Source organism: Felis catus, chromosome A2, assembly GCF_018350175.1.
Source record: "Felis catus isolate Fca126 chromosome A2, F.catus_Fca126_mat1.0, whole genome shotgun sequence".
NCBI lineage: Eukaryota > Metazoa > Chordata > Mammalia > Carnivora > Felidae > Felis > Felis catus.
The window spans coordinates 18,819,822-18,841,789 of record NC_058369.1 but is presented as its reverse complement, the minus strand read 5'-3'; the positions used below and the strand labels follow the sequence as shown (position 1 = coordinate 18,841,789).

General features: G+C 40.4%; 1 protein-coding gene across 4 annotated transcripts in view; it reads left to right on the top strand.

Moving 5' to 3' along the window:
* The window catches only part of IP6K1 (inositol hexakisphosphate kinase 1), a 58,500-nt gene that overhangs the window by 15,710 nt on the left and 20,822 nt on the right, over positions 1–21,968 (top strand). For 3 of the 4 annotated variants that reach the window (XM_011291603.4, XM_045050290.1, XM_045050286.1), the window contains exon 2: positions 20,054–20,404. In XM_011291603.4, the coding sequence (XP_011289905.1) occupies positions 20,182–20,404 (223 nt within the window). In that variant the 5' untranslated portion in view covers positions 20,054–20,181. Of the gene's footprint in view, positions 1–20,053; positions 20,405–21,968 lie in introns of those variants that run through there. The other variant, XM_045050291.1, reaches the window with a different exon arrangement.

The window sequence follows — 21,968 nt, the reverse complement described above, 5'->3', positions numbered from 1 at the left end:
GCCCCTCCCCCACTCATACTCTGTCTCTGAAAAATGAGTAAATCTTTAAAAAAAAAAAAAAGAAATCAACCAATTTCTGTGTGGTGATTTTGTATCCTACGAATTTGCTCAATATGTTTATTAGTTCTAACAGTGGTTTTGTGTGTGTTTGGGTAATTTTAGGGTTTTCTGCATATAAGATCATGTCTTCTGCAGATGGTTACCTTCTTACTAATTTGGATGCCTTTTATTTTTTTTTCTTTTCTAATTGCTCTGGCAGAAACTTCCCTTGTAGTTTCTTCAACCTATTGGTTGTTTAAGGATATGTTGTGTAATTTCCACAGATTTGTGAATTTTCCAATTTTCTTCTTATTGACGTCTAGTTTCATTTTGTTATGATTAAAGAAGATATTTTGTATAATTTCAGTCTTTTAAATTTTATTCAGACTTGTTTTCTGCCTAATTTATAATCTATCCTAGAGAATGTTTCATGTGTATTTGAAAAAAGTATGTATTTTGCTTTTGTTGGGTTGACTATATATCTGTTAGGTCTAGTTGGGTTTTAGTGTTGTTCAAATTCTGTTTCCTTATTGATGTTATGTCTGGGTGTTCTATTCATTTCTGAATGTGGGATATTGAAGTCTCCAACTATTGTACAGTGGTCTTTTTCCCACTTCTGTCAACTTCACACATTTTGTGGCTCTGTTATGTGAACATATAATTGTTATTTCTTCTTGTTGTGTTTAACCTTTCATCATGGGGTGCCTGGGTTTAACCTTTCATAATATGGGGTGCCTGGGTGGCTCAGTTGGTTAAGTGTCTGACTTCGGCTTAGGTCATGATCTCATGGTTTACGAGTTCAAGCCCTGTGTCAGGCTTTGTGCTAACAGCTCAGAGCCTGGAGCCTGCTTCGGATTCTGTGTCTTCCTCTCTCTCTCTGCCCCTCTCCTGCTCACGTTCTGTCTCTCTCTCTCTCAAAAATAAATAAAAACATTAAAAAAAATGTTTAAAAACCCAATCCATCTATATGCAGTCTATAGGAGAGTCAAATTAGATATAAAGACACAAAAAGATTGAAAGTAAAGGATGAAAAAAGATATTTCCATGTAATAGTAACCAAAGGAGAGCTGGGATGACTATCCTAATACCAGATAAAATAGACCTTAAATCATTAAGGATTACAAGACCCAAAGGACATTATACTTTTTTAGAAAAAATTTTTAGGGGCGCCTGGGTGGCTCGGTTGAGCGTCCGACTTCAGCTCATGGCATGATCTCGCGGTCCGTGAGTTCGAGCCCCACGTCGGACTCTGGGCTGATGGCTCGGAGCCTGGAGCCTGCTTCCGATTCTGTGTCTCCCTCTCTCTCTGCCCCTCCCCATTCATGCTCTGTCTCTCTCTGTCTCAAAAATAAATAAATGTTAAAAAAAAATTTAGAAAAAAAAATTTTAATGTTTAATTTTTATATGTATATATGTATATCACATACATATATGTATTTGTGTTTTTATTGTCATTAGATTACATCCTTTTATATTGTATGCCTTTAACAAAGATTTTAAAATTTTATGCATTTGTCTGTTAAATCATGTAGAAAAAAAGTTATAAACAATACCAAATGTACAATAATACTAGATTTTATATTTATCTATATAGTCATGTTAACCAGTGTTGTATATTTTTCTTATGGCTTTAAGTTATCCTTTCATTTTAGCCTGAAAGATTCCCTTTAGCGTTTCTTATAGGACAGGTCTATTGGTAATGAGCTCCTTTAGTTTATGTTATTTGGAAATATCTTAATTTCTCTTTCATTCTTTTTTCTAAATTAAAAAAAAATTTTAATGTTTATTTATTTTTGAGAGACATAGCATCGGTCTCTCAAAGGAGGAAGAGGGGCAGAGAGAAAGGGAGACACAGAATCCAAAGTAGGCTCCAGGCTTTGAGCTGTTAGCATATAAACCCAATGCAGGACTCAAACTCACAGACCACAAGATCATGACCTGAGCCAAAGTTGGATGCTTAACTGACTGAGCCACCTAGGTGCCCCTCTCTTTCATTCTTGAAGGATAGTTTTGCAGGATCTAGAATTCTTGATTGACAGTTTTTTTCTTTCAGGGCTTTAAATATATCATCCCACTGCCTTTTAGAGGATTCTGGAGAGAAATCAGCTGTTAATCTTATTGAAGATCTCTTGTACACTATGAGCTGCTTCTCTCTTGCTGCAAATATTCTCCTCTTTGGGGTTTAACAGTTTAATAGTATGTTTTTGTTTTATAATGTGTCTTGGTTAATCCTCAAAGAGGGGTTGGTTCATTAGGCTTCTTGCACATGTATATTCATGTCTTTACTCGAGTTTGGAAAGTTTTTGGGCACTATTTTCAGATTATTTTTTTCTGCCCTTCTTTTCCTCTTTTCCTCTCTTCTCTTTCTATAACCATATATTGTTAGATTTGGTGGTGTCCCACAGGTCCCTCAGACTCTTTACTTTTACTCTTTTTTTGCCTCTCTGAATAATTTCAAGTATCTTACCTTCAGGTTCACTGATACTTCTTACATATGCTCAGATCTGCTGTTGAATCCCTCTAATGAGTTTTTCATATCAATTATTTTACTTTTCTGTTTTCAGATATTGTAGAATTTGTTTTCTCCTTTTTATAATTGCTGTCTCTTTATTGATACTATATTTTGTTCACACATTTTTCTGAATTCCTTTGACCATCATTTCCTTTAGTCTGTTGAATGTATTTAAGACTGTTAATTTAACATCTTTTTGTTTTGTTTTATTTATTTATTTTGAGAGAGAAGAGAGAGCATGCTGGGGAGGGGCAGCTGGGGAGGGGAGAGAGAGAGAGAAATCCCAAGTAAGCTGTCAGCACAGAACTGGACATGGGGCTCAAACCCATGAACCGTGAGATCATGACATGAGCTGAAACCAAGAGTCAGACACTTAACTGACTGAGCCACCCAACTGCCCCTAACATCTTTTTTTATTTTTTTTTAAGTTTATTTATTTTGAGAGAGAGAGAGAGTGTGAATGTGCAAGCAGGGGAGGGGCAGAGAGAGAGGGGGGAGAGAGAATCCCAAGCAGGCTTCACAGAGTCTGTGTAGAGCTGGATATGGGGCTTGAACTCATAAACTGTGAGATCATGACCTGAGCTGAAATCAAGAGTCAGATACTTAATTGACTGAGCCACCCATGTGCTCCATTAACGTCTTTGATTAATAATAATTCTAGTGTCTTTGCTTCCTCAGGATTTTTTTTCCATCATTTTCCTTTTCCTGTGAATAGTCATTAATTTTTTGTTTCTTTGTTGCCTAATTTTTTGTTAAAACTGGACATTTGAGTATTTGGTAATTTTGCAAATCTTGATTCTCCCACTTCCCAGGAATTGCTAGTTTTTGCTCATTGAGTGCTAGAGACTTCCATTTGTGGCTTTTTCAAACTAATATTGGAAATGTGTATCTAGTTCTGTTACCTCTGCAGTTAGTGACCTGGTAAAGATTTCCTTAAATGACTAGCTCCCTAAAGGGGAAAACAGTAAAAACGAGTACTGCCTTCTTAAATGCCCCTGGAAGCCGCTTCAGCCTATGAGTGTTGAAGCAGTGGTCACTGCCTCCTTCAGCTCCTCAGTGATCAAAAGCAGTTGTCATCAATCAAATTATCTTTATTGCCCATCTGAGCCTCCAGCAAGCTGCACCCAGGAATGAGGGCTGGAGGTTGGGTAGTTGCTACCCAAAAGGCTGAAATTTACCAAAATTCACTAGCCTCTTCATCAATCTATACCTTGGAAGCTTTATGTTTTCCATCTACACTCCAGAGTTCCAAAAGTTACTTCAGTTTTTCCAAATTCAGTAGCTGTTTTGGTGGAAGGATGATGGATTCTTAGAGCTTCCTACTGTGTCATTTTCCATTAATTTACTCCCAGTAAATTATTTTTTAATTTTTGTTTTTTGTTACTGCTAGCATATAAAAATATGATTGAATTTTGTATATTGGCTTTTTGTATCCTGTGACTTTGCTAAATTTACATATTAGTTTTGGAAGTTGTTGGGGCACCAACAAATAAGATTTTCTCAATCCACAGATAACATGATTGTTTACATAGAAAATACTTAGGAATCTACAAAACAACTAACTTCTTTTTTTTTCTTTTAAAGAATTCACCTTTGTTTATTTTTTTTGAGAGAGAGAGCAAAAGTGGGGGAAGGACAGAGAGAGAGAGACAGAATTGAAAGCAGGATCCAGGCTCCAAGTTATCAGTACAGAGCCTGACGCGGGGCTCGAACTCACGAATTGTGAGATCATGACCTGAGCTGAAGTTGAATGCTTAACTGATGGAGCCACCCAGGTGCCCCTAAAATTTTTTTTTAAAGTTTATTTATTTTGAGGGACAGAGTGAGAGAGCAGGGGAGGGGCAGAGAGAGAGGGAGAGAGAGAATCCCAAGTAGGGTCTGTGCTGTCAGTGCAGAGCCCAACTTGAGGCCAGATCTCACAAATTGTGAGATCATGACCTGAGCTGAAATCAAGAGTCAGATGCTTAACCAAACCACTTAGGTGCCCATTTTGCTAAAAAAATTTTAAAGGATTTTTGTTTTTGTTCATGACAGATTTTGGTTTATAATCTTTTTTCTTTTTTTATGTATGTATGTATGTTATATTTTTGGTAAGGTTCTGTTTTAGGTTTTGTTATCAGGGATAACCTCATAAAATAAGTTGGAAGATGTGGGGTTTTTTGTTTGTTTGGGTTTTTTTTTTTGTTTTTTTGTTTTTGTTTTTTGGTTTTTTTTTTTGCTCCCTGTTTTCTGAAAGAATTTGTGCAAGATTGATGCTATTTCTTCCTTGAATGTTTGATAGAATTCATTAGTGAAACTCTGTGTCTGGAATTTTCCTTGTGGAGGATTTTTGATAAATTCAGTTTTTTTGATAGACACAAGACCATTCAGATTTTATATTTTATCTTGTGTCAGTTTTGGTAAGTTGTATTTTTCAAGGAGCTTGTCCATTTTGTCTGAGTTATTGAGTTTATTGATACACAGTTGCTCATAGTATTACCCTTTTTTTTTTTAATGCTTGTAGCATCTGTAGTGATACCCCTTTTTTCATCCCTGATAGTAGTAATTAGCATATTCTTTTTTTACTGATCAGTTTCTCTAGAGGATCCATGAATATTACTGATTTTTTCTTTTTAATTTTTTTTTGATGTTTATTTATTTTTGAGAGAGACAGAGACAGAATGCAAGTGGGTTAGGGGAAGAAAGAGAGGGAGAGACAGAATCTGAAGCAGGCTCCAGGCTCTGAACTATCAGTGCAGAGCCTGATGGGGGCCTCAAACTCACGAGCTGTGAGATCATGACCTGAGCTGAAGTCAGACGCTCAACTGACTGAGCCACCCAGGCGCCCCTGATTTTTTCTTTTAAAGATCTACTTTTGGTTTCCTTAATTCTCTCTCCCCCATCCATTCTTTTGAGTCTGCATATATTTTTATTATTTGCTTTCTTCTGCTTACTTTGGTCTTTTACTGGCTTCCTAAGGAGAACCTAAAGTCGTTAGTTTTATATTTCTAATACCTTATTTTTATTTTACTTATTTATTTTGAGAGAACAAATAGGGCAGGGACAGAGAGAGAAGGGAGAGAAAGAGAATCCCAAGCAGGCTCTGCATTGTCAGCACAGAGCCCAGTGTGGGGCTGGAACTCACGAACTGTGAGATCATGACCTGAGCTGAAATCAAGAGTCAGATGCCCCACCAACTGAGCTACCCAGGCACCCCTATATTTCTGATACCTTAAAATATTAAAAATTTTAGCATTGGTTTTAGCTGCATCAATATTGTGTGTACTTCTAAAATGTTTTCTCGTATATTACCTCACCCTAAAAAATACCCAGGACAGATAGTCTTAAGTTCTTGACAGAGAAAATAGTTGAATTGGTACATTGTCAGGTGCACAACTTGTTAATCATGAGATTGATGCTTGCTTCCAGGTTGAGTTCCATTATCTTTTTTACATAGTCCCGATTCCCAGAATCTTGAGAGCTTCACACGTTCAGGCTCTTCAGTTCCTTATGTCACTTGAAGGTCAGGAAAAGAAGCTGAGAGAGTAGACAGATTTGGAACCCAGTCTTATGGAATGATCTTTCTTTCTCTTTCTCTTTTCTTTTCTTTTCTTTCTTTCTTTTTAAAGTTTATTTATTTTGAGGGAGAGCAAGCATGAGTGGGGGAGGGTCAGAGAGAGGGAGAGACAGAATCCCAAGCAGGGCTTGAACTCACAAACTATGAGATCAAGGCCTGAACTGAAATCAAGAGGCAGATGCTTAACCGACTGCGCCACCACCTGCCCCGGAATGGTGTCTCTTTGGAGGTTTCTCTACACTTGTTTAATTTGGGAGGTTATTGTTGGGCTTGTGTGGTTGAAAGTTGGTCCCCATCTATTTGGAACTATGGGTTGTCTGTGAGGTTGATAGAAGTATTTTCTAATGTTTAAAAGTGGGGCGCCTGGGTGGCTCAGTTGGTTGAGCATCTGACTTTGGCTCAGGTCATGATCTTGCGGTCTGTGAGTTTGAGCCCCATGCCGGGCTCTGTGCTGACAGCTCAGAGCCTAGAGCCTGCTTCAGATTCTGTGTCTCCCTCTCTCTCTGCCCCTCCCCCGCTCATGCTCTGTCTCTCTCTGTCAAAAATAAATAAACATTAAAAAAAAATTAAAAGTGTTTAAAAGTAGTAATTCTAGTGTTTCACTGGAGGGTAGGAGACAGAATGTAGTCTTCCTGAAGTCCGCTTGAAACTGTCAAACTCTTGCATTTTGTGAGGCATTAAACAGGTCATTTACCTCCTCTGTTCACAGGTTTTCCCCACACTCACTTTGCATGTTGCTCATCTGCTTCTAGGTACCTGCTAATAAAGTCTTTATATACCCGATGGATGTTGAGATATGTCATTGTGTTGCCCCCAGTGGTATGTGGCTTTAAATGGAGGGCTGTCTGTCAAGTTTGTGCCCTGAAATCTCCTTGTATTATTTTCTGACTGTGTGAGTGTATAAGGAATTACACTGTTGGCCTTGAGGAAGAAATGTCTCACCAGAGGCAGGAACATAGGATACCAAGAACATAGTCTTTGGAGGAGATAACTTGAGTTGGTCTCAACCCCTGTGTGGGACATATGTAGCAGCAGATTATTCCCAAAGAGCAAACAAAGCTCAGTGGAGTTCTGTTTTGTGGTGGACACTTCATCATATCCAATAGTAGCTGAATACAGCCCATTGTCCATGTCTGAGTGATCTGGTCTTGATTGTATTTTCCAATAATCTGCAGAGTAGTGTAGCATCAAAATGTTTAAGTGTGTGATGTCACGGCCAAATGAAGAGTCCTCTGAGGTGTAGCCATATCTGATGTTTAGGTGTATGTTGCTTCTTGGTGCATCTTTTAAAATAGTTCAGAATTCAGTGATTTAAAACTCCTTTGGAGTTGTAACAGTTTTGTGGTATCATGGAGACATCACAGGAAAGACAAGAGCTATTTCATGGTTGCATAATTCCTTACTCTGGAGACTATTTACTTGGGAGACTTTTCTTGTTTGAAGCTGGTAATCATTTTTAATGGCAGTGGTTCTAAATGAGGTCCCCAAGTAATCTCAAAAGCTCAATGTTGTAACTGGAGCTTTGGGTTCATTTCTCCTAGGTGTAGGAGATTTTATTTCTACTTTTTACCTCTTTAATAGCAGGACACGTGTGAATATCCCTAGTACAAGGTAGCAGAATTGTACTTGGAGTGACTTCCAGTTACAAACCCAGTTACAGCTAATTGAAATTCTGGTGAGTGACAAATATTGTTCTTTGGTTTCTGTTCTGCAACAGAGCAGATTTTGTTCAAAAGATGTTATAGTGAAGGGAAATCCCAAGTAGAGAGGTGTCTACATCAGTTTCCCAGTCACCTCAGATCACCTCTGCCTCAGTCTTGTCAGCTTGCCCCCACTGTGTTCAGCTTCTCTTTCAATTGAGCTACAGTAGGATGGAGGTGTGAAGAAAAGGAACTAGAGTTAGCAGCCCCATCCAAAACCTTGGTTGTGAGAACAAGCATGGTACTGTCCCTCTGCATCTTTTTTTCAGTTGTGCAGAAGCTGCTCTCTTTAGCTTTGGGTCTTCAGTGAGATCAGTAGTATGTGTCTAGGAAGCTCCTCATTTCATATTTTAGCGTTTCAGACAGTCTCATTTTCAGTGTTTTGTGGGTTTGTTTGTTTGAGAATCATTTCTCCTGTTGTCCTATATATGTGCCTTCTAGGCTTCACCATGGTTAGATTCACTTGTAAATGTGCCAGGCAGAGATTTACCTGGTTTAGGTATGGCTCACCTTAACTATTTAGTCACAGCAGAGGTATTTCTGTAATTTCTTGTTAAAGAATAACCCCATACAAATTGTGAACAGACAGGGTTTCAGGTAAGAAGTATGGGGCACCTTTCTTTCTCCTTTCTTTTAGTGTTTTCTCATTTTGATTTCCCCTTTGCCACTTCGGACCTGTATTCATAAAATTCTGTCCTCAAACCTCCTTTTCCCCTCTTTTTAGCACAGTTGAGACACTTTCAAAAGGATCTTTACTAAACTTACATATCTATATATCTCAGGAAGCATGGGTTTCTAATCTTTAAAATCCAGTAAAAACAGGAAAGGGGATTCTGTCTTTGTCCTACATTAATTCTGTTCTGGCTGTTTCTTGATGGGCTGGCACATTTTAGGCCTCCTGCCAAGTTTCCTTTTCTCCTTGCTCCCTGTTTGCTCTCAGCCTGGTGTCCTCAGGAGTATGCCACTGTGTCCCTTGCTCCTGGGATAGGACCCAAAAGTCTAAAGAATCATTCATCTCTTCTCTGAGGACAAACAACAAAACAGATACCTTCAAGCCTTTTTTCTTTCTTATTTCAAATCTCCCAGATTGCTCTAGGCCCCAGGCCCCTGTACAATTTCTGGTTTCTAGGTGATATGCCAGTCCCTGGTTAGATGGGTAGGGCAGGCTCAGATTGGCAGCCCTACATACCTTCATAGCATTCCTTGTTTTCTTCCTCCTCAAAGGAGAGGTTTGTGAGCATGTGCTTAAAACAATCCCGAGGGGGTCAGGGGAAGCAGAATTGTTGTCACTCTCTCACAAATGACCTAATCTGTATCAGTGCCCACTATCATATGTAAAAGCAAGAATGGACTTGAATTTAAGAAAACAGTAGGTTCCCTTGGTTATGTGCTTTAGAGAACAGATATGCTTTCACGTTAGTTTTCTGCTTTAGTTTTTTCATCTATGAATTTGAGGGTATTTTGGTATCTTTTCCTGTCACAGTCCATATCAATTTTTTTTTAATTTCTGAAATTGGTTAGAAATTAAAGTCCAGAGCTATGTAACCCAGGCTTTGTGTGTTTGTTTCTGTTGGAGTGAGTTCTCAGTGCACTGTGTTCTTTTCAATTAAGAATGATTTTGCTATTTTTTCATCACTTGGATTGTATCAGACAGTAAAAAGTAAACCAAAGGTACAGTATTGCCATAATTTTTTTAGCATTCCTGAGTTAACAAGTTTAATTGTTTTTTAAGTTTGCTTGTTTATTTTGACAGAGAGCATGCTCACATTTGTGTGAGCAGGGGAGGGGCAGACAGAGAGAGGGAGAGAGGAAATCCCAAGCAGGCTCCCTGCTGTCAGCACAGAGCCCCAGGGCTTGATCTCACAAACATGGAATCATGACCTTAGCCAAAATCAAGAGTTAGATGATCAACCAACTGAGCCACCCAGGTGCCTCTTAATAAGTTTAATTTTATTTTTTTTAATAAAAAATTTGTTTTTTAATTAAATTTTTAATTTTTTTTAAAATTTTTAACAGAGAGAGAGAGAGGGAGCACAAGCACAAGCAGGGGAGGGTCAGAGAGAGAGGGAGACAGAATCTGAAGCAGGCTCCAGGCTCTGAGCTGTCAGTGCAGAGCCCAACGTGGGGCTCAAACCCACAAACCACAAGATCATGACCTGAGCCGAAGTCAGACACTTAACTGACTAAACCACCCAGGTGCCCCACAAGTTTAATTTTTAAAAAACTAAACATTTCGTACTATTTTTTAAGGGCATCATATTTTGTCATCATCCTTTTAGTGCTTAAGTGGATCTGTTTAAATTTAGTTGTTTTTTTTTTTAAGTTTATATTTATTCTGAGAGAGAGCACGCAAGCGGGAGAGGACTCTTAACTGACTGAGCCACTCACCGCCCCTAGGGTTTTTTGTTGTTTGTTTTTTAATTTTACTTTTTAAAGTAGGCTCCATGCCCAATGTGGGGCTTGAACTCAATGACCCCAAGACCAAGAGTTGGATTCTCTACCAACTGAGCCAGCTAAGCACCCCAAATTTTAGAAGAGGTAGTAGAAATAATTGAATTTATAAACCAGTTTTGAGGAAATCTGCAAATACACCTATGCAGTCTGAAGGCATCAAGTATGCTTCTCCTTACAAAAAGATTACATATCAAACCCAAGTGCTTAATCTGAAGTTAGAAATATATGTTGTCCATAGAATTTGAAATTCTAACCAAGCTTCTTAGAGAGCATGTCTGCTGATCTGCATCTTTGAATGTGCTGGCCCAGCTAAGGGACTTGGTGACCAGGTACTGCTGTGCTGTGGAGACAGTGTCTTACTACTTCTTAAAATAGTCCTGACCTTGTTCACCACCGTATCTGATCGCAATTTCTCTTTCTTGGCCAGGGCTTTTTATTCATTGCCACTTTCTAGGGTTGCTGTGTTGTTGATTTAAAACAGAAATGGTGCTTATATTGTGTCTCTTAATTTTTAAGTCCTTCAGTAAAGCTTTATTACTGGTCTGACATAATTTTTAAAGGTTTGTAAGTAATTTATAGTTTTGGTTGCTGTTTTGAATGGGATGTATTTAAACAGTTTTTATTTTCTGATTTGTTTTTTGTTGGTACAGGGGAACACTATTGGTTTTTTTCCTTGTAATTAACCTCTAACATACAGTAAAGTTTACAAATCCAAGTACAGAGCTCACCTCAACAGTATTCAACAGTGTCACTTCATCTTTGTGCCCCTTTTCAATTAGTATTTTCCCAGAGTAACCACTATTGTGGTCTCCATTATCATTCTGAATTTTGTGGGAGTAGAATCACACCCCACAGTCTCTTTAGAGTCTAGACTTTTCTCTTGCTACATCACACCTGTGAGATTCATCTGTGTTGTATATGGCAGTAGTTGGTTCTTTTTCACTTCTATGTAGTAATCCATCAAATGAATATTCCACAGGGGCTCCTGGGTGGCTCAGTAGGTTAAGTGTCTGACTCTTGGTTTCTGCTCAGGTCATGATCTCACAGTTCCTGAGATCAAGCCCCGCATTAGGCTCTGCGCTGACAGTGTGGAGCCTGCTTGGAGTCTCTCTCTTCTCTCTCTCTCCCCCTCTTCTGCTCGCAGGCTCACGCACTCCCTCCCCCCACCCCCACAAAATAAATAAATTTAAGAAAAAATGAATATACCACAGTTTATCCATTTTAATTTTTTAATAAAATTAAGTATCCTATTTATTTATAAACTATAATAAATCTGACAGTCATTTCACATCACTAAGTGCTTTTGCTTTAAAAAAGGAAAACAACGTGCGCCTGGGTGGCTCAGTCGGTTAAGCGTCCGGCTTCGGCTCAGGTCATGATCTCACGATTCGTGGGTTCAAGCCCCGCGTTGGGCTCTATGCTGACAGCTCAGAGCCTGGAGTCTGTTTCGGATTCTGTGTCTCCCTCTCTCTCTGATCCTCCCTCGTTCATGCTCTGTCTCTCTCTGTCTCAAAAATAAACGTTAAAAAAAATTTTTTTTAAAGAAAAACAATAATTATACAAATTTTAGCAGCATTTATTGTACTTGAAGAGTACATTTACTTGTACTCTTGTAATTTATTTTACTTGAAGAGAGATGTAATTAATTTTGAAGTTCAATTATGTGTTTAAGGAGTTAGTTTCTATACCCAGAAGGTAGACCTAACTATTGTAATTAGTATCTTTGCAGTGTACATTTATTTCCGTTTGTTACTGTCCACAAGTGGAAAAAAAAAGTCAGTCTCAGCAAGTTCTTTTTAAAAATATCCTTAGGGGCGCCTGGGTGGCTCAGTCGGTTGAGCGTCCGACTTCGGCTCAGATCATGATCTCACAGTCTGTTGGTTCAGGCCCTGTGTCGGGCCCTGTGTCGGGCTCTGTGCTGATAGCTCACAGCCTAAAGCCTGCTTCAGATTCTGTGTCTCTTTCTCTCTTTGCCTCTTCCTCGCTCATGCTCTGTCTCTCTCTTAATCTCAAAAATAAATAAACATTACAAAAATTTTAAAAATAAATAAAAGAATATCCTCCTCCCCAGGGCGCCTGGGTGGCTCAGTTGGTTAAGTGTCCAACTTCGGCTCAGGTCATGATCATGTGGTTTGTGAGTTTGAGCTCCAGATTGGGCTCTCTGCTGTCAGTGCAGAGCCTGCTTGGGATCCTCTGTCCTCCTCTCTTGCTGCCCCTCCCCTGCTTACACACGCACTCTCTCTCTCTCAAAAATGAATAAACATTAAAAGAAGAATATGATCCTTCGTATTTTATGCAGTAAAATGTGAAACCAGGGTGTCTTTTTAAAAATTTTTTTAATTTAATTTTTTTATTTTTTAAAATTTACATCCAAATTAGTTAGCATATAGTGCAACAGTGATTTCAGGAGTAGATTCCTTAGTGCCCCTTACTCATTTAGCCCATCCCCCTCCCACAACCCCTCCAGTAACCCTCTGTTTGTTCTCCATATTCAAGAGTCTTTTCTGTTTTGTCCCCCTCCCTGTTTTTATATTATTTTTGTTTCCCTTCCCTTATGTTCATCTGTTTTGTCTCTTAAAATCCTCATATGAGTGAAGTCATATGATTTTTGTCTTTCTTTAATTTCACTTAAGCATAATACCCTCCAGTTCCATCCACGTAGTTGTAAATGGCGAGATTTCATTCTTGTTGATTGCCAAGTAATAACTCCATTGTATATATATACCACATCTTCTTTATCCATTCATCCATCGATGGACATTTGGGCTCTTTCCATACTTTGGCTATTGTTGATAGTGCTGCTATAAACATGGGGATGCATGTGTCCCTTCAAAACAGCACATCTGTATCCCGTGGATAAATGCCTAGTAGTGCAATTGTTGGGTCGTAGGGTAGTTCTATTTTTAGTTTTTTGAGGAACCTCCATACTGTTTTCCAGAGTGGCTGCACCAGCTTGCATTCCCAGAAACCAAAGTGTCTTAAAGCAAATGAAGGACAAACAAACAGACTGGTGCACAGTAGCTGGTGGTACACAAACTCATAGGTAGAGCAGTGGAACCCCTTGACCTCTGGGGGAGCAGTCCATTCATAAACTGACAAAATTTTAACCATTTTATTTTTTTTCAACGTTTTTTTTTATTTTATTTTTGGGACAGAGAGAGACAGAGCATGAACGGGGGAGGGGCAGAGAGAGAGGGAGACACAGAATCGGAAACAGGCTCCGGGCTCCAAGCCATCAGCCCAGAGCCTGACACGGGGCTCGAACTCACGGACCGCGAGATCGTGACCTGGCTGAAGTCGGACGCTTAACCGACTGCGCCACCCAGGCGCCCCCAAATCCTAATGTATTTCAGTGGATAGACCTCTGAGGTCTTTATAATGTTCAGATTATTATATCTAAACTTTTTCTCCTCCTAAATGAGTTCTGTGACATTTGCAAGGAAGGGATTATCTAGTTGTTCTTTTTTTAATTTTAATTTTTAAAAGATTTTATTTTTTTTAGGCAATCTCTACACCCAGTGTGGGGCTTGAACTCACAACCCCTAGATCAGTAGTCATATGCTCCACTGAATGAGCCAGCCGGATGCCCCTAGTTGTTCTTTTTTTTTTAAACAAATATTTTTTATTAGTTTCAATCTAAAGATCATTCCATAGGTATTTACCCAAAGAATATGAAAACACTAATTCGAAGAGATACGTGCACCCCTATGTTTACTGCAGCATATTTACAACACCAAATTATGGAAGCAGCCCAAGTGTCCATTGATAAATGAAGGAATAAAGATGTGGTATATACATAAGTTTTCACTCTTGTGTGGATCCTGAGAAACTTAACAGGAACCCATGGGGGAGGGGAAGGGGAAAAAAAAAAAAAGAGGTTAGAGTGGGAGAGAGCCAAAGCATAAGAGACTCTTAAAAAATGAGAACAAACTGAGGGCTGATGGGGGGTGGGAGGGAGGGGAGGGTGGGTGATGGGTATTGAAGAGGGCATCTTCTGGGATGAGCACTGGGTGTTGTATGGAAACCAATTTGACAATAAATTTCATATATTTAAAAAAAATAAGGAAAAGAGAAAAAAATAAAGATGTATATATACACAATGGAATATTATTGAGTCATAAACAAGAATGAAATCTTGACATTTGCAACAACATGGATGGATCTGGAGAGTATAATGCTATGTGAAATAAGCCAGTCAGAGGAAGACAAATACTGTATGATTTTACTCATACGTGGAATTTAATACATAAAACGAACAAACTCAGGGCACCTGGGTGGCTCAGTCAATGTAGCATCCAACTTCAGCTCAGGTTGTGATCTCATGGTTTGGAGTTGGAGCCTTGTGTCGGGCTCTGCTGATGGCTCATAGCTGGGAACCTGCTTCAGATTCTGTGTCTCCCTCTCTCTCTGTCCCTCCCCTGCTCACACTTTCTCTATCTCTCAAAAATAAATAAACATTAAAAAATAATAAAAAATAAATAAGATGAACACCAACAAAAAGGGACAAACCAAAACACTTTTAACTGTAGAGAACAAACAGATGTTTACCAGGGGGGAAATGGGTGAAATAGGTGAAGGGGATTAAGAATATACACTTATCATGGGGCGCCTTGGTGGCTTAGTTGGTTAAGCATCTGACTTCGGCTCAAGTCATGATCTCAGGTTCATGGGTTTGAGCCCCACATTGAGCTCTGCGCTGACAGTGCAGAGCTTGCTCAGCATATTTTCTTTCTCTCCCTCCCTCTCCCTCCCTCCCCCCCCTTCCCCCCATGCCCCCCACTAGCATGCGCATGCTCTCTCTCTCTCTCAAAATAAATAAACTTAAAAAAAAAAGTTAAAAAAACACCACAGTAAACACTGAATAATGTATGGAATTGTTGAATCGCTGTATTGGACACCTGAAACTAATATAACACTGTATATTAACCACTGGAATTAACATTTTATAAATCATTCTGAGGCACCTGGGTGGCTTAGTTGATTGAGCATCCAGCTCTTGATTTCACCTTAGGTAATGATCATGGGATCAAGCCCTGTGTCAGGCTCCATGCTGAGCATGGAACCTGCTTAAAATTCTCTCTCTCCCTCTGCCCCTCTCCTGTGTTCACATGTGTGTGCGTGCGGTCTCTCTCACATGATATGATGTGATATGATATATGATATAGTCATAGTCATTCTGTTCCCATTGTCATAGCCCCCAATTTTTTTGTGCATTGTATACTTGAATGATATTAATTTCAGATCAGGTGCATAGGAAACACTGTTGTATTATAAACCAAATAGAGAACCTCCATGTGTTGCCACATGGGAAAAAGCATATCATTTATAGTTTCCCCCAGGGAAACCTTTGGAGTTGTTTACAGAACAAAAAAAACAACACATATACTGATGGGTGTTTTTTTGTTTTTGTTTTTGTTTTGTTTTTTTGTTTTTGTTTTTTGTTGGTTGTTGTTAGTTTAACCCAGGGCAATGAAACCCTGATTTGGGCTTTATGACTTTTTTTTTTTTAGTAATTTTTTTTTAATGTTTATATTTAAGGGAGAGAGCGAGGCAGTTGAGGATGGAGAGAGAGCGAGCATCCAAAGCAGGCTCCATGCTGACAGCAGAGAGCCCAGTGTGGGGCTTGAACTCACAAACTGTGAGATCATGACCTGAGTGGAAGTCGGACATTTAATTGACTGAACCACACAGGAGCCCCATGACATGTTTTTGATATTTTGCAGCTTTTATTTTTTCCTTTATTATTATTTTTTTAATGTTTATTTATTTATATTGAGAGAAAGAGCACAAGCAGGGGAGGGGCAGAGAGAGAGAGAGAGAGTGAGAGAATACCAAGCAGGCTCCGCATTGTCGGGGCAGAGCCTGACATGGAACTTGATCATGAGATCATGGCCTGAGCCAAAATTGAGTCAGATGCTTAACTGAGTGAGCCACCCAGGCGCCCCAGATACTGTGTAGCTTTTAAGGAATTTACACATTTTTCTTCATACTAGTAGTTCCTTATTTAAGTCTAGAAAAGATAGAAGCTGTTGACACTTTGAATGGCATAAACTACTTGAAATCAGATCATTGATTTTGCAGAAGATGGCCTGGAAAATCTTTGAGGATTAATTATACTCTGAAAAATAGGATTTATTGGCTCCATTGTATTTAGATGTGTTTGTGAAAAATAATGATCAATTAAGGTCCTGACGTGGCAGGAATATAAATTTCTTTTATGGTTTGCCTGTTCTAAGCTAATTTTGGTTATTTGGGTAGATTCCTTACTACTTATGAGAGAATGGATTTTGTGTTTGGCAGATTCTCTTTTAATATTTTGGTGCCAGCCCTAATAGACCAGACATAATTCAGATTGTCTGCCTTTGGGGACAGTTTAAAGATTATAAAATATTTGTTTATTTTTGACAGAGAGAGAGAGAGAGAGAGCAAGCATGAGTTGGGGAGGGGCAGAGAGAGAGAGAGAGGGAGATACAGAATCCAAAGCAGGCTCCAGGCTCCTAGCTGTCAGCACAGAACCCGACGCGGGGCTCGAACCCACAGACCTGAGAGATCATGACCTGAGCCGAAGTCAGACACTCAACCGACTGAGCCACCCAGGCGCCCCTGACAGTTTAAAGATTATAAAGCTACATTTTTCCTTTTGGAGCTTGGGAAGATTGTCCTTTGTCATCACTGAAGGGCTTGTTCTTCAGTTGTTGGAAGTTTCCTTATCAGAAGACACTTCTTTAATGTGCAAAGTGTATTACCTGGAGATCTGGGGATTTTGATGCTTTTTTTTTTTGTCCCTTCATCTAGGATGGTTTTGACTACAAGTAGCAGAAAACCCTAATGAGATTGGCTAAAAGCATAAAGGGAAATTTATTTTTGTTACATAACAAGATATCCAGTACTTTAGCGACAACATCAGTGACCCTGATTTCTATTCTTCTGTGCTGCATGCTCAACATGTTGGCCTTGTCTTTAGGCTAGTATCTTTTAGGGTCACCAGGTGTCTTGGCTTCAGTAGTCTCAGATACACATCTAGACAGAATAATATCTTGAGGAAGTGAAGGGACATCTTCTTGTTCTTTAAGAGCAAGGTAACTTTTCCCAGAGGACCCCCTGGCCAACTTCCCCTCATGTCTCGTGGTTAGAAGACAAGTTACATGCCCTTTTCCTAAATCAGCCGTCTCTTAGGATCAGAAGGAAGTACTACTGTTCAAGATTCTCCCTTAACTAGAATGCAGTTTCACATTCCCGTGAAGGTGGACTACCTGATTGGGATTCTGTTAGTAAGGAAATAGTGGAGAAAGACGTCATCATCTACAGCATTCTCATTCCATGGTTTTCACAGTGGGCCTTCGTGGACACCAGACTTCAGGAGCAACCTCTGATTGTTTTTAGTCTGAGCTGTTTCTCTTTCTAGTACTTCCAAGGCTAGAAGTAGGCAGGGCTAGCCCAGGCCCCTTCACCTGCATCAGAATATCCCACAGGGTTAGCGGTGGGCATGTCTTCAAATTAGAGATGAGGAAATTTGCAGTTAAGGGACTCGCCCACAGCTCCACACTTTGTAAGCGAGGGCTGGAGAGTTCTGGGCACTTTAGTTTTTTAGGTTCTAGGTTTATTTAAAAAGAAATGCCAAACAAAGCCATAGAAATATGGAATGTTTTACATGTTTACTTCTAAGAAAATATTTGAAACACAAAAACAGTACTATAATTTTATGTGTCTATCATGTGGAAACAAAAGATCAAAAGTCTAGATCTGACTGGAGGTTGGCCTTGTGCTTCTCTGTCCTGTGGGGGTTGCAAAGCTGGGCACGCATCTCTGAGTCCAGCTCTTCCGGGGCATTTGGCACTGTCCTTCCCTCTCCTTTCCCAGACACCCACTGACCCAGAATAGAAAGTTCGGCACCTTCCTGGGTACCCTGTCCCCCACGGGGGCAATCCCAGTGAGCAACTGAGCCAGGGTAAGAGCTGATTGACAGTGCTAAGCTGTGTCCACTGCCACCGTAGGCACCTCCAGGAGCCTCGAGAAGAGGCCCTTCAAGCTGCTTCTCCACTTAACACCACCACTGTGTGACTCCTTCTGTTTTCATTTGGTGCTTTTACTCCCTGCAGCCATCTTCCTGGAATCACTTCATTCGTTCCAACAAACCTATCTTTGAGCATTTCCTGTGTGCCAGGTACTGCTTTGGACCCTAGTTAGAGATACAAGGGAATGGTTTGGTGGTGGTGACAGACAAGTAGATGAAGGTACAGTGATGTATGGCTGAGATAGTTGGCACAGGTACCTTAGGAGCCATAGAGGTGTGCACCCAACTCCTGTTTGGGAGAATGGAGTCTGGGGAAAACTCCATGGGGTAGGGAGGAGTGGAAAGTGGATAGCTAAGCAAAAAAGTGTGTGTTTATTGAAGTGGTGCTGATCAGTTAGGGGAATGGAAAATCATTTATTTTTATTGATAGCTGTGAAATAGAGCTTGTGGGCAGCTTTGAATTCAGAAACTTTTGCAGGGGTGCCTGGGTGGTTCAGTTGGTTGAGCGCCCCACTTCGGCTCAGGTCGTGGTCTCAGGATTTGTGAGTTCGAGCTCCGCGTTGGGCTCTCTGCTGTCAGCACAGAGCCCACTTCGAATCCTCTGTTCCCCTCTCTCTCTGTACCTCCCCCGCTAGCACTCTTTCTCTCAAAAATAAACATTAAAAAAAAAAAACTGCAGTTTTGCAGCAGTTTTCTTCAGTAGACTATTATGCCCATAAGTTATGAGGTTCAGAAGAAAATATTTCATCTCTTGCAGGTAAAGCCATATTCCTGCTTTCACAAATATTTGATTTTTCTTCTTTCGTCTTGATCTTTCAGATGTAGTCTTGCCTCCTACATTCCTAATCACAAAATATATTCAGTACTAGGGAAGTTGCCCATTACTTTAACTTTCTTGAGAGAAAATTGACATTACAGGGTAGGTATTTAAGTACAAAGGGCCTTTCCTTGTCCCACTGGTTGGTGTAGAGTCAGAAAGGCAAGCTCTGTGGTGCCAGACATGGCTATAAATTGATGGCCACAGATTTAAAGTAGAAGAAATCAGAAGCCTGAATTTCTTTGGGAAAAGCAAACCCTTTTTATGATTCTATAACTCAGCAAGGGATGACTTTCCCTGGCTGCTCCTTGGCACCTTCAACAGAAAAGTTGGAAAGTGTGACCTGATTTCCCAGACAAAAACCCTTCCTTGAGTCAGTGAGAGACCCGAGACCCTTACCATTACTGGATATGGTGAGAAGTCTGAACACAATGAATTTGTGTTGCCTTCTGTTTTTTTCCCTGAACACTTATCTTTGAATGTGGAATAAGCAGGGAGAGTTGCCTTTCTGACGGCTGTTAACATACGCAGCTCTAAAATCAAATCCTATAGGGAACATGGAGGGTATATGACAGCTAGGAAGGGAAGAGAATGTGGGCTTCTGTGCATAAAAAAAATGGATGAAGGAGACCAAAGTTGTATCATTCAGAATAACTTACCACCTGTCTCTCATGCACCAGGCAGCATTGTACATGCTTGGGGGAATATATAGCAGGAAACAAAACAATCCCTTTTTTTTTTTTTTTTGTATTTTTATTTTTTATTTTTTTAAAGTAATGTCTATGACCAATGTGGGGCTCAAACTCATAACCCCGAGATCAAGTCACATGCTCAACTGACTGAGCCAGCCAGGTGCCCCCAGAATCCCATTCTTTTCATAGAGCAGATATTCTTTGAACTGTAGGAAAATTGTGCTTGCCGGGTGTTTTGATTCCCTCTTTTCCTCTCTCCTTTCTGTTAGGAAAGAAGAATAAGCTGAACAGACTCTGACTGTTGGCTTTCAGTTCGCCAGGATCTTCTGCCTAGCTGTCCTTTTGTGGCCCATGTGCTGCATCCTCTGCCCTCAGTGTGCAGCTGGCCCCCAACGCAATGTGTGTTTGTCAAACCATGGAAGTGGGGCAGTATGGCAAGAATGCAAGTCGGGCCGGAGACCGGGGAGTCCTCCTGGAGCCCTTCATCCACCAGGTGGGCGGACACAGCAGCATGATGCGCTACGACGACCACACTGTGTGCAAGCCTCTCATCTCCCGGGAGCAGCGGTTCTATGAGTCCCTCCCTCCCGAAATGAAGGAGTTCACCCCTGAATACAAAGGTCAGTCACTGGCCAGTTTGGAGAGAGCAGTAGCCTTGGGCTTTTGCAGGTTTTCAGCTTAGTTTTCCTTGTGTTGTGGGCCAGGTGATATGATTGTAGGTCTCTTTTGTCTCAAACTAAATCACTTTGTTAAGCACAATTTGAGACTGAAAGCACCAGCACAGTCTTTAGATCTTGAAAATCTGAATTCACCAATAGGTAAACCTGGAAGAATTCACAGCATTAAATACTGTTGGTGAAGAGCATGCTCTTAGCAAGGTGGTTTCCCCTGTTTGCTGGGATGCTCTAGGAGAGGGGCAGTACTTCTCTGGTTCCGGAGGAGGAAGAGTTGGATGCTTCCCAGGCCAAGGCAGTGAGACAGCTGGCAAGGAGGCTGTGTGGAGCCTTTGTCTGTGCTGGGGGAATGAATTGATGATAAGGAGTTTACAGAAGGATTGAGAAGGTCTGAAAGTCCTAACTTTTGAAGGAAAAATAGTGTTTGAAAATGTAAATTAACTTTATAGAATAGAACCCCATGAATATATACCAGAATTAAGTCACTTTATTTTAAAATTTGATTTTTGTTACTCTGTTTATACATTTTCATTGCCCACCATGGATAAGTTATATTTTTGTGTTCTACTTTTTAAAAAATTTTTGGGGCGCCTGGGTGGCGCAGTCGGTTAAGCGTCCGACTTCAGCCAGGTCACGATCTCGCGGTCCGTGAGTTCGAGCCCCGCGTCAGGCTCTGGGCTGATGGCTCGGAGCCTGGAGTCTGTTTCCGATTCTGTGTCTCCCTCTCTCTCTGCCCCTCCCCCGTTCATGCTCTGTCTCTCTTCTGTCCCAAAAATAAATAAAAAACGTTGAAAAAAAAATTAAAAAAAATTTTTTATAATGTTTATTTATTTTTGAGAGAGAGAGAGAGAGAGAGAGCATGAGCAGGGGAGGGGCAGAGAGGGAGGGAGACACAGAATCTGAAGCATCCAGGCTCTGAGCTATCAGCACAGAGCCTGATACAGGGCTTGAACTCGCAAACTGCGAGATCATGACCTGAGTTGAAGTTGGATGCTTAGCCGACTGAGCCACCCAGGTGCTCCTTGTATTCTACTTTTTAATTTCCCAAAGCTGTTATGAATTTAGTCATGTTTACATCATTATTTACTTAAGGGATCCTCAATTTATTTTATTTAAAAAATTTTTTTAATGTTTAATTTTTTGAGAGAGAGAGTGCACGTGCGTGAGTTGGGAAGCGGCAGAGAGAGTGGGAGACAAGAATCCAAAGCAGTTTCCAGGCTCCGAGCTGTCAGCACAGAGCCTGAGGCGGGGCTCAAACCCATGAACTGCAAGATCATGACATCAGCTGAAGTTGGTTCTCAACTGACTGAGCCACCCAGGCTCCCCAAGAGATCCTCAGTTTAGAAAAATCAATTCAGGGGCTCCTTGGTGGCTCAGTCGGTTGGGCGTCTGGCTTTGGCTCAGGTCGTGATTTCATTGTTCGTGGGTTTGTGCCCCACATAGGTCTCTGTGCTGACAGCTCGGAACCCAGAGCCTGCTTTGGATTCTGTGTTTCCCTCTCTGCCCATCC